The sequence below is a fragment of the Cajanus cajan genome, chromosome 2 (genome assembly GCF_000230855.2).
Source record: "Cajanus cajan strain Asha chromosome 2, NIPB_CcT2T_4, whole genome shotgun sequence".
Taxonomy (NCBI): Eukaryota; Viridiplantae; Streptophyta; class Magnoliopsida; order Fabales; family Fabaceae; genus Cajanus; species Cajanus cajan.
This window is the reverse complement of record NC_138518.1, coordinates 64,992,623-65,006,201: the sequence shown is the minus strand read 5'-3', so window position 1 is coordinate 65,006,201 and position 13,579 is coordinate 64,992,623. Positions and strand designations below refer to the sequence as shown.

Genomic DNA, 13,579 nt, shown 5'->3' with positions numbered 1-13,579 from the left:
AGATATAAGAGGTCAAAAAGTATTGAAATGAATATAAAAATGATATATTCAATATTATAAGATGTTATTTTTTATTTAAATAAATATAAAAATAATATACAAAAAAGTTATAAATATAAAAAAACAATACAAACAATAATACTAATATATATATATATATATATATATATATATATATATATATATATATATATAATTTGGATATTTAGTTACTACTCATTAAATAATGAACGGTTCATTTGATATATAAAATAATAAAAAAACTAAAGTTAATTTTTTCATGATATTATAAAATTTCTCATTTAAACATATCATTAAAATATTAAATTCAAATTTTATATTTATAAAAATAATAAAATTTTAATATTATTTTTTATTATTTAAAAATTTTAAAAATAAATTATGTACACGTAATTAAATTATCGTGTTATATATATGTTATAGATTAAGGTATAGATTTTTCTTTTTAATCTTTTTCTTTTTTTCCCTTTCGTTTCCTAATCTGCCCTTCTGCCTCCTTCGACCCATCACTTGCATTTTTTTTCTTCTTCCTAGTTCCTATGAAACTTCAACACTGCCTCTTCACTGGCACCGCGAAGCCCATTGCGAATCGCACACCTGCAAATCATACTGCAAAAGTTGCCACTACCGCAAACAACAAATCGTGAGCAAAACTCACAACAAACAACTAATCGGGAATGAATACCCTCCTACAAATTAAAACAATGAAAAAAAAATTCTCAAAATATGCTCCTTCATGCACACACAATGAGAAAAATCCCTTGCACAACAAATGTAAATCTAGGAGAAGTTGGTGGTTGGTCCCTTGTTTTCGCTTGAACTGGCCACCATTTCTGTGCCAACTTTTCAAGAGGTGGATTTGAGTTTTTCTCATTCCTCTAAATCCTTGATGATGCTACCGCTGCATCCACATTCAACCAAAGTTTTTCACTACCTTAATAATTACATTAACATATTTGTTGTTATTAGTAATAATTATGTTAATCGGTGCATCTCCCTATGCCATTGGGGTTGGACCCAATGCCAGAACCCATCTGCAGCCATCATCAGAAGCATTGGAAAACTTCATCCCAAGATTGCTCTCGGTACATCTATCACTAGTCTAATTTGTTTCTCCAAACCCAATGCCATTCAAGCATAATGTAGTATAACCGAAGTTGCCATATTTCCTAACTTCAGCATCATGAGGAGACAGTAAAGCTTTCATTTTCAAATCCATTATCCAGGTTTGTGCACTACAGCTACAGAAGGTTGAAGTAGCATAACAGTTCATCACATGCTACTACAATACTCACATACCTACCAGAACTTTAAGGCTAGAAAAGCAAATGACGATATACAGCCTCCACCACTTACAAAGCCCGATGTATCTGATATCTTGGAAATATATGTTACACGACCTAGTTTAGGGCCAGAGTTCAGAATCAACAGCATACATGCCATGATTATTGATTTAACTCGACATGTGCTAATCCAGTGTAATTTGCTTCTTTTAACTTGTAGACATATTCAAATTATCTTGGAACTCTAAACAACCAAATATCTGTATGTGTAACATGCAAGAATAAAAAAAGAATGTTCAAACACCCAATGTATTCTAGAAGCACAGGAACTGACTTGAGAAACCATGAGGAAAAAAGATTTTGTTAACTACAGTAGAGTCCTCATAATGAACATCTATTCATCCCTCTTCTATGATAAGCCATTAGGTAAGCACAAACATAGGAAAAATGAAAATTCATAAAATCTGTAAATCACATGCCTATTTGATTTGAAAATTGTACTCAGCAGTGCCAGAAGCTCACATATTCACATGGCTCGATTTACAATTAGCTGCTCGTGTATCATTCTGAATTTCTCTTTGAGCCTCTTGATCTGCAAAACCATAAAAAAGATAACATTATGAATAACAAAGATACAGTTGGCATCTCAGGAAATTGTTCGTCAGAAAACCATTTATATGAATTATGAATACCCTTTTCAGTTCAATTTCTGTATCTCTCTTTTGCTGCCCAAATGAGTGCTGCAGATTGGTCATGTCAAAAACATTATCCAGGTCATCTTGAAAAGCAGATTCCAGGTCTTCCCGGAGAAGTGCAGGCAACTTGTCCACAATGGGCATCAAAAGGAAACAGTTGAACTGCAAAATATTAGGTATAAGCAGTCAATAAAAGATAGAAGAAAAAAATGGGGCGGAATTCTAAATTATTTATGATTTTTATCATGATAATTAGTAGCCCCAAATTAATGCATTGTTAGTGTCTTGACATATTTTCTTGTAGTATTAGTTGTAATCAACCTGAACAACAAACATGAAAGAATGAAAAGAAAAATTCAGGTAAACAAGGTGTCTAACTAACAAATAATAACTAACTTGCAACCTTGTGCTGTAGGCTGCTTTCCATGTGTACATGAAATGTTTAGCCCGTGTACTGATCATCCTTTGAGAAATTACAAAATACAAGTGCTAAATGAGAGGAAAAAAAACTTTTTTTACAATATCTGATGTTGATGCAAATTAAATTTTTGTTAAGTATTGGAATTATTGGAAGAATCATCAAATATATTTTCAATTACATACCTATATTTATACTTCACAATTTACACTCCAAACAAAATGGATTATCGGATTATTCTAAACTCAATCTTAAAACTTATTTCCAAAACACACCAATTTTTGTAACCTCAATTCTTTATAAAAAAAAATTTTAAAAAAAAACCTCAACCACAATCAATTTAAGATGGCTTTAGTTTCAAAGAGCTACAATTTTCTCTTATAATGTCAATGTCTTGTTGTAAAAGCAGAGGGCACCTCTTTGACCAAAAAATATTTCAAAACATCCGAAAATTTCAGCAAATATTGTAGCGTTTGTATGTACATAAACCCAGACAATCAACCCTTCTTTTCTGTGCTTAATCTATTTTACTTCAAGCAGGAAAGGATGAAATTCACAGACCAAACACAAAGATGCATAAATGAACAAAAAAGAAGCATCACAGACCTTCAATTCTGTGGAAACCAAGAAATATTCTCTAATTCCATGAAATATCTGTTGTACCAAGCCATAAACTATCCTTTCAGATGAAGGTGCAAGCCTCCTATTCCAGAGAGTACTATCCAGAAGGTCAGCAAGCTTTGTTTCTGTTGTCTGAATGGATGAACTAGAATCAGTGCCAGAGGCCACATGGCTGAGTTTTACATCCGGTTGTGACTTTGCTTCTTCTTTCTCATGTGCACTTGTTTGTGATAGAGCAGTTGCTGTAGGATTATTACAAGCATTGGAATGTTCTGTTCCACCAAATGAATCTAAGAACTGACGTAACCCAGCCCGACTCTACGAAGTTCACAGTGACACCAGAATGAGATATAAAATTAGCCATGTAAACTTAACTTGGCAACTAATATTTTATTCATTTTCTCTGAGTTTAAGTGGATATAATCATACAAGCCTAGCTTAAATTCAAAGTAGGAGCAAGATCATTTTAAAATGCAGCATGCTAAAGCATCAGTCTCTGTAAATGCACCTTAAATCAAGAATACCTTATTGTGGAGAGACCATGAAACATATCGTGTGGTGCTTACCAAGTCCTCCATACATCTGTAGCAAAGCATGGAAAAATGAAATTTAGAATATAGCAAAGAAACAGTCACAAATATTAATATTAAACAGGTATCATGTATGAAAAAATAAATTATGGATGAGAATGTGAAGATGAACTCATATATGATTCATGGTTGGGAAGTTCAGTTCAGTTCATTTATATTATCACATCACATTTAGTACAAAACGGTTCATTTTTTATGATCAAGGGAAAAAAAATGGACTCTAATATCTAAAAAGAACAAACATGAAAAAATGAAGGGAAAAACATAAAATCGTGATGTAATGCAAGAATGCTACATAATACACTTGATGTCCTTTTTTAAAAGTTAAACTATGCTTCTTACTCCTCGTACTAAAATTAAGCTTATGTTTTCATTTGACATATAGAAACAAACTTGTAGCAAATGGGACAAGGTGGTTAACTTTTCACGGCATGATTTTTCAGTAGACTCTGCAAAGTTGTTGAAGGCAGAGGCAACACGCCTGAGGAACACCTCATGGCCACTTAGATATTCACTATCTTTCTGTCAAACAAAAATGCATAAATAAAATAAGTTTGGAAAATAACAAACTAATAGTTGTACAAAGCTAATAGGATATTTGCATAAGCATAAAAATTGGATTCATAAAAAATACTAGAACCAACTATCTCAAAAGCATGAGCTGTTAGGTGAAGACCTAAAAGGTTTTATATCATATATACTACACCCCATGCAAGAGCCCTTCAGGATTGAAGCACTGATAAGACCCACCCCTACCTTGTGGTAAAACTCACTTTTATTTGCAATAATAGGGCTGACAAGGACAAAACTTTAGGCAACTTGCTCATGGAGGCTATTGGTAGTTGATACCATGTCAAGAACTAGGTATCCTAAAAGCTGAAGCTGTTAGGTTAAGATTTAAATATTTTATATCTTACAGAAAAATCCAAAGAGAATACCTGAAGAAGATAAACAGAGATCGGAAGTAATCTCTTAAGTATATACAACAGTCTGGACCCCAACTGTGACAAAGAATAGAGAATTAATCAGTTAGTTAGACTTGGAATATGAGAAAAAAATGAAATATTAATAATTCAAAGAGTACAACAAGGATCATTATTTGTACAGCTTTGATCATAAAAACTTTGCTAGAATTATGAACACCAAATAACCTGATCGCTACAGAAAAGGAAACTTGGACCAATCAATCCTAATGAAGGAATAAATGTTATCCTGATTGCGTGATTGTAATTCTGACTAATAAAAAAACTCTGATACAGTGGATTGAAGTGAAATTATTAAAAATAAATCCATCGCATGGTCTTATAAGATGACTTGCATTCCTAATGAATTTAAATAATCAAAGAAAGAAATTGAAAGGAACATATTCATTTTTATAGCATTAATCACCTGATGAAGAAAAGGTTCAAATGTGTCATGAGCCTTCGCAACAGCAATTACACAAGCAGTCCTGGTTACTCAATAAAAATTATTTTAATATTTAACATTGAGTAGTATTACAAGAATGAATTGGTAAAACACGCTGAATTACCTAGAGTAGTTTGTTCCATCATGAATGTCTTCAACTCCACAAGCATTTACAATTTCTTCCCGCGTAATTGGGGGACACTTGATTCCTCCAACCACAAAACGAAATTCAGCCATTGCCCTATGATATTGTGCACCACCATAAAGACGCATCCCTGCATTCTGTATAAAAGGATAGGCTAGCTTGTCATATTATAGAAACAAAGTAAACTGAAAGCATGAGACTGAAATGTATGTATACAAGCCTAACCAATGAAATCAGAATTCTGTAAGTGTTTTCAGTAGCGGCAAGAAAGAAGAAAATTCTTAGGCAATTCAATAGGCCTAATCACTCCTGAGTCCCGATTCCAAATTCCAGCCTCCCCTCCCCTCTACCTCTATTTCCTTTTTTATACCTCAATTTTGTTACAAGCTCCCACACTCACTCCCCTCCATCTACTACCAAGTATGCAGTTAGTTGAGCCCTTCTTTCTCCCAGGTGCATTGCACCTTTTAACTTTCCTAACATACACCTTAGTACTGATGGCCTTGGGCCTATATCACCAGATGTTTGCTTAACAAGCTGCTGAGAGAATTTTCACCTACCACACAAATATAAAACTCGTACAAAAGCAATAATTAACAGACATAACTGCAGAGTTAAATTAAATCATCATCCAAATGAAAAAAAAAAGGCAATTATACAGATTTTCAATAAGGGGAAATAGTAAAATCAGGAGTAGTTAGCTTGATATCCTCTGCAATTGAAAAGTAAGGAAGAACATTACAGTAAAAAGTGGGCAAAAACTTACAGGTATTAACTTGTGAGGGAATTGAACACTATCAGCACCAACAAATGCTCCTCCATTTATTCGCTCATCTTGCAGTGTTTCACCTGAAACAACAAACATAATAAGTCAAGGAATTTAACCACGGCCATGACCATTTCCAAGGTCAAGGAGATAGCCAAACATAGTAAGCTTGCTTTTCAATTATTGTGTATTATTTATTGTTCAATAGGCTTGTCCATAAAAAAGAGCTAAGGTGAATAGGTGATTTACCAAACTTATCAGGAGGCGCAACAACTGTCCCTTTAAGCAACAAAGACAACTGAACAATAGAAAATATGCAAGTGAGGGAGGAAATAATAAACGTACGTCTTCAAGGTTTGAGCACTATGTATGAATTCAAGCAGCAGACAGAATATTGGACAGATAAACAATTCTACTGCACAAGCTAAACATCCCAGATTAAATACCCCTTCGCTTTGTAGGACTTCTAATATCCACCAACATATGAAATTTACCCAATAAAGAAGGTCAGATACAGAGAAGAAAATTGAACATATGACAAAGAAACCTTGGTCAAGAACATATCATGGAAGGCTCTTCCTTTCTCCTTCAGTTTGGCCTCATCAAGTGTGCTGTATATAATGTGAAGAAAGAATAAAACAAGTGATAAAAGGAAAACAGAGATAGATGACAGTTATAAATTAAAACTAATAATAATAAAAAAAAGCTAATATATATATCATCCTTTTCCATTCCCAATTAGATCATGTACACCAAAAGTATTTTTAACTTCAATACATACCTCAATTCTAGATCTATATCACTCAATTTCCTTGTCACACTCCGGTACTCCTTCTCAAGAAGAGGAATGATCAATGGTACGTTATTTATATACCTAGCAGGATCATTATTAAGGACGCATCCATGGAATATTAAAAAATAAGCAGACGAACAAGAAAAACAAACTATAATGTGTTGAGTGTGAAAACCTCTTTTGCAGCAATTCTTCCAGAAACAACCGAAGCTTGCTCACACCTATCCTACTCCTTTCCTGCTTTGACAAAGCCCTGCCCAACTTCTCCTCCAAAGATGCAACATCTTCAATCTCCCTGAAGCACACTGCCTGCATCCATAAGTAAGAGTAAATAAACGAAGGAAATGAAACTATGAAGGGAGAAGTGGGGGTTTATTCTAAAACCTGTTTAAACTCATCATTGGAGGCATAGAGATAACCAGTTCCAGAACCAACTCTTCCAGAAGGCACGGACGTGAAGAAGGGAGAATCCCCAAGAATGCAGCCGTCGAGCGTAGACGGAGGCGGCGAAAGGAAAACCTCAACATCGGAAGGCCGCGCGAACTGCGGAATCCTGGTGTCGAGCTTGGTGGAGACGATGACAGTCCTGGCCAACTCGGGATCGACCTGCATGACGACGCGCCTGGTGGTGGCGTTGCTCCAGTCGCTGCAATCCTCCAGGCAGAGAATGATGAACTCCTTGTGCTGCATCTTGGCCCGCACCAGGGACTCGACGGCGCGGGCCTGGGCCTGGAGGGCCCTGTTTTTGCGGCCGGGAGCGGGCGCGATGAGGCCGGGAGTGTCGATGATGGTGAGGTTGGGGCAGTACTTGTACTGGACTTTGATGATGATTTCGTTTGCGGAGAATTGGCTTGTGTCCTGCTCCAACCTGGCGTTTTCTGCTTCAATATATGCCTGCGATAATGGAGTGTTGGTGTTAGTTAGGGTGTGAATTGAAGTTGAATTGAGAGTTTGTGAGTTGTGACCTGGATTTGAGGGAGGGATTTTTGGTGAGAGAGGGAGGGGTCGGTGTCGGAGACGAGGTGGCAGAGAGGGGAGTCGCAATGTGGGTCGTATTTCATGTGGAGGGTGATGGGCCTGCGGGTCTTGGTGCCGCCGCCCACGTGGTTGAACTGAAAGCCCATTAGGGCCTCGACGAGGGCGCTCTTGCCGTCGGTTTGGTGGCCCACGACGAGAACCGCGGGGGCGTCGAAGGGCGTGTGGAGGTCCTGGGCCAGCGCGTGGAGCTCGTTGTAGGCTTCGTAGAGGCCCCACTCGCGCTGCTGCTCCTCCTCCTCCTTAGTTTCCATTTCCGCGCTCTTTTCTCAATTCAGATAACACCAGACTGAGGGACTTTTATTTTCTCTTGTAATGTTCTTTACGATTTTACCCCTCAAAGTGAAAACTCAATCTTTGTTGCGCCCTGCCCTCCCATCATTGGATGCGTCATTCACGTGTCTCTTCTCTCTCTGCATATTTAGTTATTTACTAACTCTTAACTGTATTCTTAATTATCATAATTACGTACTTACTTAATTACTCCCTCCATTTAGAGCATTTACAATGGCATCTCCACCACTTTAAATGGGTCCTACATTGCCACGTCACTTATAAGCAATTCATATTATATTTTTATAATTTTTGTTCTAATGAAAATTGTTTATAAGTACCTTAACTTTTTTACAACTCATATTACACTTTTTGACACCTCACATGATATTTTATGATAAATTTTTATAAAATTAATTATTATGAATAATATATAAATATGAATAACTAATAATTAAAATAATTTTCATAATAAAAAAATTTTAATAATAAAAAAAGTTACATAATAAAAAGAATATTAAAATTTTAATAATAACATATGAGAGAAGTTTTATCAAATTATTGGATGACCCTCATCCAATCAAATCTCTTCATTTTCAATTTTACAGGGTTAAGAACCATTGATTCTGCAAGCAACAAAGAGAAAAATTTAAGAATCGTTGCTGTCACGTAGATTTACTCCAACGAAAATTTCTTGTAAGCACCGTTACTTATAACTAAGACACGCAAAGCACTTCCCGCTGGAGGTGCACTTAGTATTAGTATTAGTATTAGTATTAGTTAGTCAACGTAATTGAAGTCAACGAAGCCAAGAAAGGCACTCACTCACATCACATGCCCTCCCTATAGTTAAGCGCTGCCCAAACTTCAAATTCAATTTTGTCAATTGTGATAAAAACGCAACTCCGAAACACATTTAGAAAAAAAATGTGCGTTTCTAAAATGAAAAAAAAAAATCTATTTCTTACCATATTTAAATAGACACTTGGTCTGTTTAAAACATAAGAAAAAGAGTTGAAAATAAAAGAAAGAAAAAAAAATACATATTTGTTAAAAGATGTACCCTCTCACAAAGAAGAAAGGAAAAAATTGTAAGACTTGTTCAAACATTTTTTCTTCTTATTTTGGAAAGTGAATAAGACAAAAATTAATGAGTTAAAAACAAAATATTCTTATTTATTATGCATCTCCTTTTATAATTAGAATATTATGGCTTAGCAAAAAAAAATTATAATATTATGTCATTATTTATATGAATATTTGTGTTGTAGAATTTCTTTCCTTTTAATTTTGTACAAGCTAAAAAAATGTCTCACTTTTTACTGGTTTTCTTTTCTTTCTTGTTTATACCTGTATTTTTCTTTCTTATTTTTACCTGTATTTTTCTTTCTTAAATAAAAAAAATCATTAAAGTAATACAACTCTTTAATTTGATTAATGTTACATCAATTTTGTGTGTGTTTGGTTCAGATTTTCAACATAATAAATCACATTAAAATGGAAAGTATTAATTATAGTTTTTATATTTTAAACATAATTTTTATTCTGAATCACGTTTTGGATATATAACCAAACATGCACTCTATAAAAAAAAAAAATCTGTTACATTCCCTTTTGGATTGCTGCTAGCAATTCTCAATGAGATTTGTGTCATAAACAACATGTTTCTCTAATTGAAAAAACAACGTCTTGCTCAAATAAATTATTTTAGTTTTTGCCACACTTGTCAATTTGGTTTATATTTGTTAGTTTGTTATTTATTTATTTATTTTCCTCTGATTCCAACCCCGTTACGGTCCCTACTTATCCTTGATGATAAGTTTCCATTGCATCATAGGAATTTCTATAAAGAGGAAAGATTTTCTTTATCGCATACTTTATCCGGAAAAAATAAGTTTTAGAATTTTTATAATTACATGAATCATACTCATTTGAAAAAATATCTCCGTGATTCCCGCTCATTAATACGGAAAGTACTACAAATATATCTGCACAAAAGAGATTTGTAATAAATAAATAATACAATTAAATGTACTTATACCAAGTATAGGGATGACAATGGGACGCGTGGGATCTTATTAGATAAAAATTAGTCTTATACTTATTTTATATCTGCATAGATATCTATTAAGTGAATATTCATAAATTTTTTAAATACTCACGAATATCCATAGATATTCATAAATATTTATAAATCTTTTAATAAATTAAAAAATTATATTATAAATAATTTTAAATTTATATTTAATATCATTAAAATATTAAAAAATAAAAATTTATTGTTAATTTTGAACTTGTATTTAACGTTAATTTTGTTGAAATAATAATAAAAATGAAAGATAATTAATAACTTAATATACATTAATCTCACAAGTAAGTTAAAGTCTCATCACAAAGCTATAATAATTCAATCTCATAATTTCAAATGAAAGTAAATAACTTACAATACATAAATTTTATTGGTCCACTCAAAGCTAGAAAATCAATCAAATTATATCTGACATAATTCTATAACATACTTAACACATGTTGGTAACTTCATCAACATCACTTTTGTAAGAAAATAAGATGAGAGAGTATAGTTTTAGGGTTATGTGGTACAAGGATAATTAAGATATTTAAGAAATATTATTAAACGGATATCCGCGGGTATGGATATCATCATACCCACCCCCACCCCGTTTATAAACGAGTAAAAACTTATCCGTCCCTATTATCTGAAGGTACCTAATTAAGCTATCTATTTATTATCCGTAACGGGTTTTATCTACAGATACTCGCGGGTGCAGGTATTTTTGTCATCCCTACTCAAGTATAAGAAAGAGAGAAAATGAGAAGATAAATATATATATATATATATAAGATAATTTTTTCTTGCAAAATATAAGATAATTTATGTAATTGAGTGATATAACAAAGAGTAAAAATAATTAAATTTAAATAAATAGTTTAAGCCGGAGTGAGGGCTATATCCTTCAATAGGGATTCTGCAGCCCTCCTTCCAGAGACCAAAGCACCATCAAACGTGGCAGAGGTCAAATAATCACCACACACATACAAACCCGACTCAACTCTCGGGTTTTTCTTCAGATCCGTGGGTGGGCACTGATTGGGCTGTGCAAACCCGATCCGATAAGTCCTCAAATGCTTCCACTCCCTAACGAATTTCCCCCCAAACCAACCCGAAAGCTCCTCAACCACTCGACCCACTAACTCATCATCAGACACGCCCTCAAAAAGCCCAATCAATGATACCGACACAAGGGCCTTATCGGGAGGCCCATACGACGGGGCCACATTGGTGGCAAAGAACATGTTATTCACAATCCCCTTACCCGACCCGTTCAAAAACAGAACCGGCTCATTAACCGGAATCTGCTCCCGGTTCGCGGTGAAATACAAACAAACAGTGCTACGAACCGGTTTTTTAGCGACCAAACCGGTCCTTCCCGCGAGAAGCTTAACCGCCGCGGGCTCTTCAACCGCGACGATGACGCCCAGCTCGCTCTTGAAAACGTCGCCGTTTTGCATCCTGACGAGCGGCGAGCCGGAGGCGCGGGGGTCGAGGGAGAGGGAGAGGGCCTTGGAGTTGAGGAGGATCGAACCGGGGGGCAGCGCCGCCGCGAGCTGCTCCGGGATGGCGGAGATGCCATTGGCGGGGAGAGCGTTGTCGCCGAGGGCGAGGCACTTGAAGATGAAGTCGAAGAGGCGCGACGAGGTTTGGAGGGTGGGGTCGAAGAAGATTCCGCCGAAGAAGGGGCGGAAGAATGTGGCGATGATGGAGTCGGAGAAGCCTAGGTTCTTGAGAAGGTGGAGGGTGGGGAGCTCCTCTGCGGTGAGGATTTGTTCGTCGGATTTGGCCAGGACGCGGATTCGGGTGGATCCGATTAGGAGCTTGTCGAGGGGGGTTCCGATTGGGTTGGTGAGGGATTTGGCGGAGTCGATGAAGTGGCGAAGGGGATCGGCGACGGTGTGGAATTGGCCGTCGTAGAAGATTTGGGCTCCGGAGTAGAACTTTTGGAGGTTTAGGGTTTTGTAGTTGAGGAGCTTTTGGGCTTCTGGATAGGCGGTGATGAAGATTTGGAAGCCGCGGTCCAGGAGGAAGCCGTCCACAATGTCGGTGCGGACGCGGCCGCCCACCGCGTCGGAGGCTTCCAGGAGGAGGAAGGGGATGTTGCGGGAGTTTAGGTGGGTGGCGGCGGCGAGGCCCGCTAGGCCGGCGCCGATGACGATGACGCCGGTTTGGGGAGGCGAGGGGGAGAGTTGTGCGGAGGATTGGATTTGGGGATTGAGTTTGAATCTGAAACGTTTTGGAGAAGAGAGGAAGGAGGGGTTTGTGCATGGGAGGGAAAGTGTGATGCTAGTCATTGGAGTTTGGATAAGGTTTTGGGTTAATGATCATTGATCAGACCCTTTTTTTTTTTCACTACAGTCTACAAGGCTTTGCTTCTGGTGCACGTGCCTCTTTCTCTTTGATTGGTTTGGGTAGAGATGAGAATTGAGATGATTATCTCATGTCTTCACGTGGGTCAGATATTAATATTATCACGTAGCATGCTTGCTAGCGGAAATTGTTTGGATAAAACTACATTCTTGTGTATGGCTGATAAACAAAGCTACCCTAGGATACTCATAATTCAGTCGTCGTATTCCTCAATTTTTTTGGGTAATTTAGGGCTGGAGGGAGTTTAGAGCAGCTCCAAAGTTAGTCTAATGTTGGACATGAAACTCATACCTCATTGAATAATAATTAAATTATCTGCACAACGAAACAGCTTGGACCATGCGTGCTTGATCCTGCTGGAATAGATGATTCCACTACCTGTTCCTACATAACTCGAGAAGAAATACTCAATTGCTGATTTCGTGTTTATAAAACTAACGGACACGGTGAATCGGTGATATGTAGGAACGAAATACTCTTTTGAATGCTTACCCCAGATTTGCTTTTCGTGGAACGATACTCTTCTTTCTGGGATCCAAACTGCAAGATATTGATACGGTTAAGCTATCAAATACCGAAGACACAATTTATTTCTTATTGACGTTGAATGAGAAACGCATGCTACTTGACTGTTGTCTCAGTAATAGTACGTACAACTTACCAAAACTATAAGTATGCTGTAGATGTTTTCAATAAAATGCAATTCATTATATGTACTTTGCTACCCTAAAAATTTTCTGACCAGACCAATTTATTGCCTTTTTTTGGTTTATTATATCATCACTTTTATTCTGCCACTTGTTTGGGCCTTGAGCTAATGGTGGGTGGCTTATTCATAAGGCCTTTCGGGGGGTGTTGAAACATGACCACTAATTAATTTATTTTTTAATATGTAACTTGGTTAAAACCGATTTTAAAAAACTACTAATTAATGACTTGAAACCAGTTATGTCCAATTAAGTGGATAAAGATTTTAAATTCAATCCATTGAATTAGACATAGATTATCCAATTCATACCCACCCCTTTAACTCTCGCGCTTCTTTTATTTCTTCATACCCTCAAACGGATGTAGACATATAACCTGTC

The 13,579-nt window shown here is 36.2% G+C and overlaps 2 protein-coding genes across 2 annotated transcripts; both read right to left on the bottom strand.

Annotated features, from left to right (window-relative positions):
* Nucleotides 1-1,616: 1,616 nt before the first annotated feature.
* On the bottom strand, nucleotides 1,617-8,081 carry ARC5 (P-loop containing nucleoside triphosphate hydrolases superfamily protein). Its single transcript, XM_020366659.3, has 15 exons — nucleotides 7,705-8,081; nucleotides 7,124-7,633; nucleotides 6,915-7,048; nucleotides 6,728-6,820; nucleotides 6,494-6,557; nucleotides 6,196-6,244; nucleotides 5,947-6,029; nucleotides 5,160-5,317; nucleotides 5,018-5,078; nucleotides 4,567-4,629; nucleotides 4,050-4,150; nucleotides 3,563-3,620; nucleotides 3,024-3,356; nucleotides 1,997-2,161; nucleotides 1,617-1,896 (listed from the first exon to the last, which is right to left on the bottom strand). The coding sequence occupies exons 1-15, from the start codon at nucleotides 8,026-8,028 to the stop codon at nucleotides 1,831-1,833; spliced, it is 2,262 nt and encodes a 753-aa protein (XP_020222248.1). The 5' UTR covers nucleotides 8,029-8,081; the 3' UTR covers nucleotides 1,617-1,830.
* Nucleotides 8,082-10,878: 2,797 nt separating this feature from the next.
* Nucleotides 10,879-13,499, bottom strand: LOC109804799 (FAD/NAD(P)-binding oxidoreductase family protein). Its single transcript, XM_029272727.2, has one exon. The coding sequence runs from the start codon at nucleotides 12,413-12,415 to the stop codon at nucleotides 10,997-10,999; it is 1,419 nt and encodes a 472-aa protein (XP_029128560.1). The 5' UTR covers nucleotides 12,416-13,499; the 3' UTR covers nucleotides 10,879-10,996.
* Between the last annotated feature and the right edge of the window lie 80 nt (nucleotides 13,500-13,579).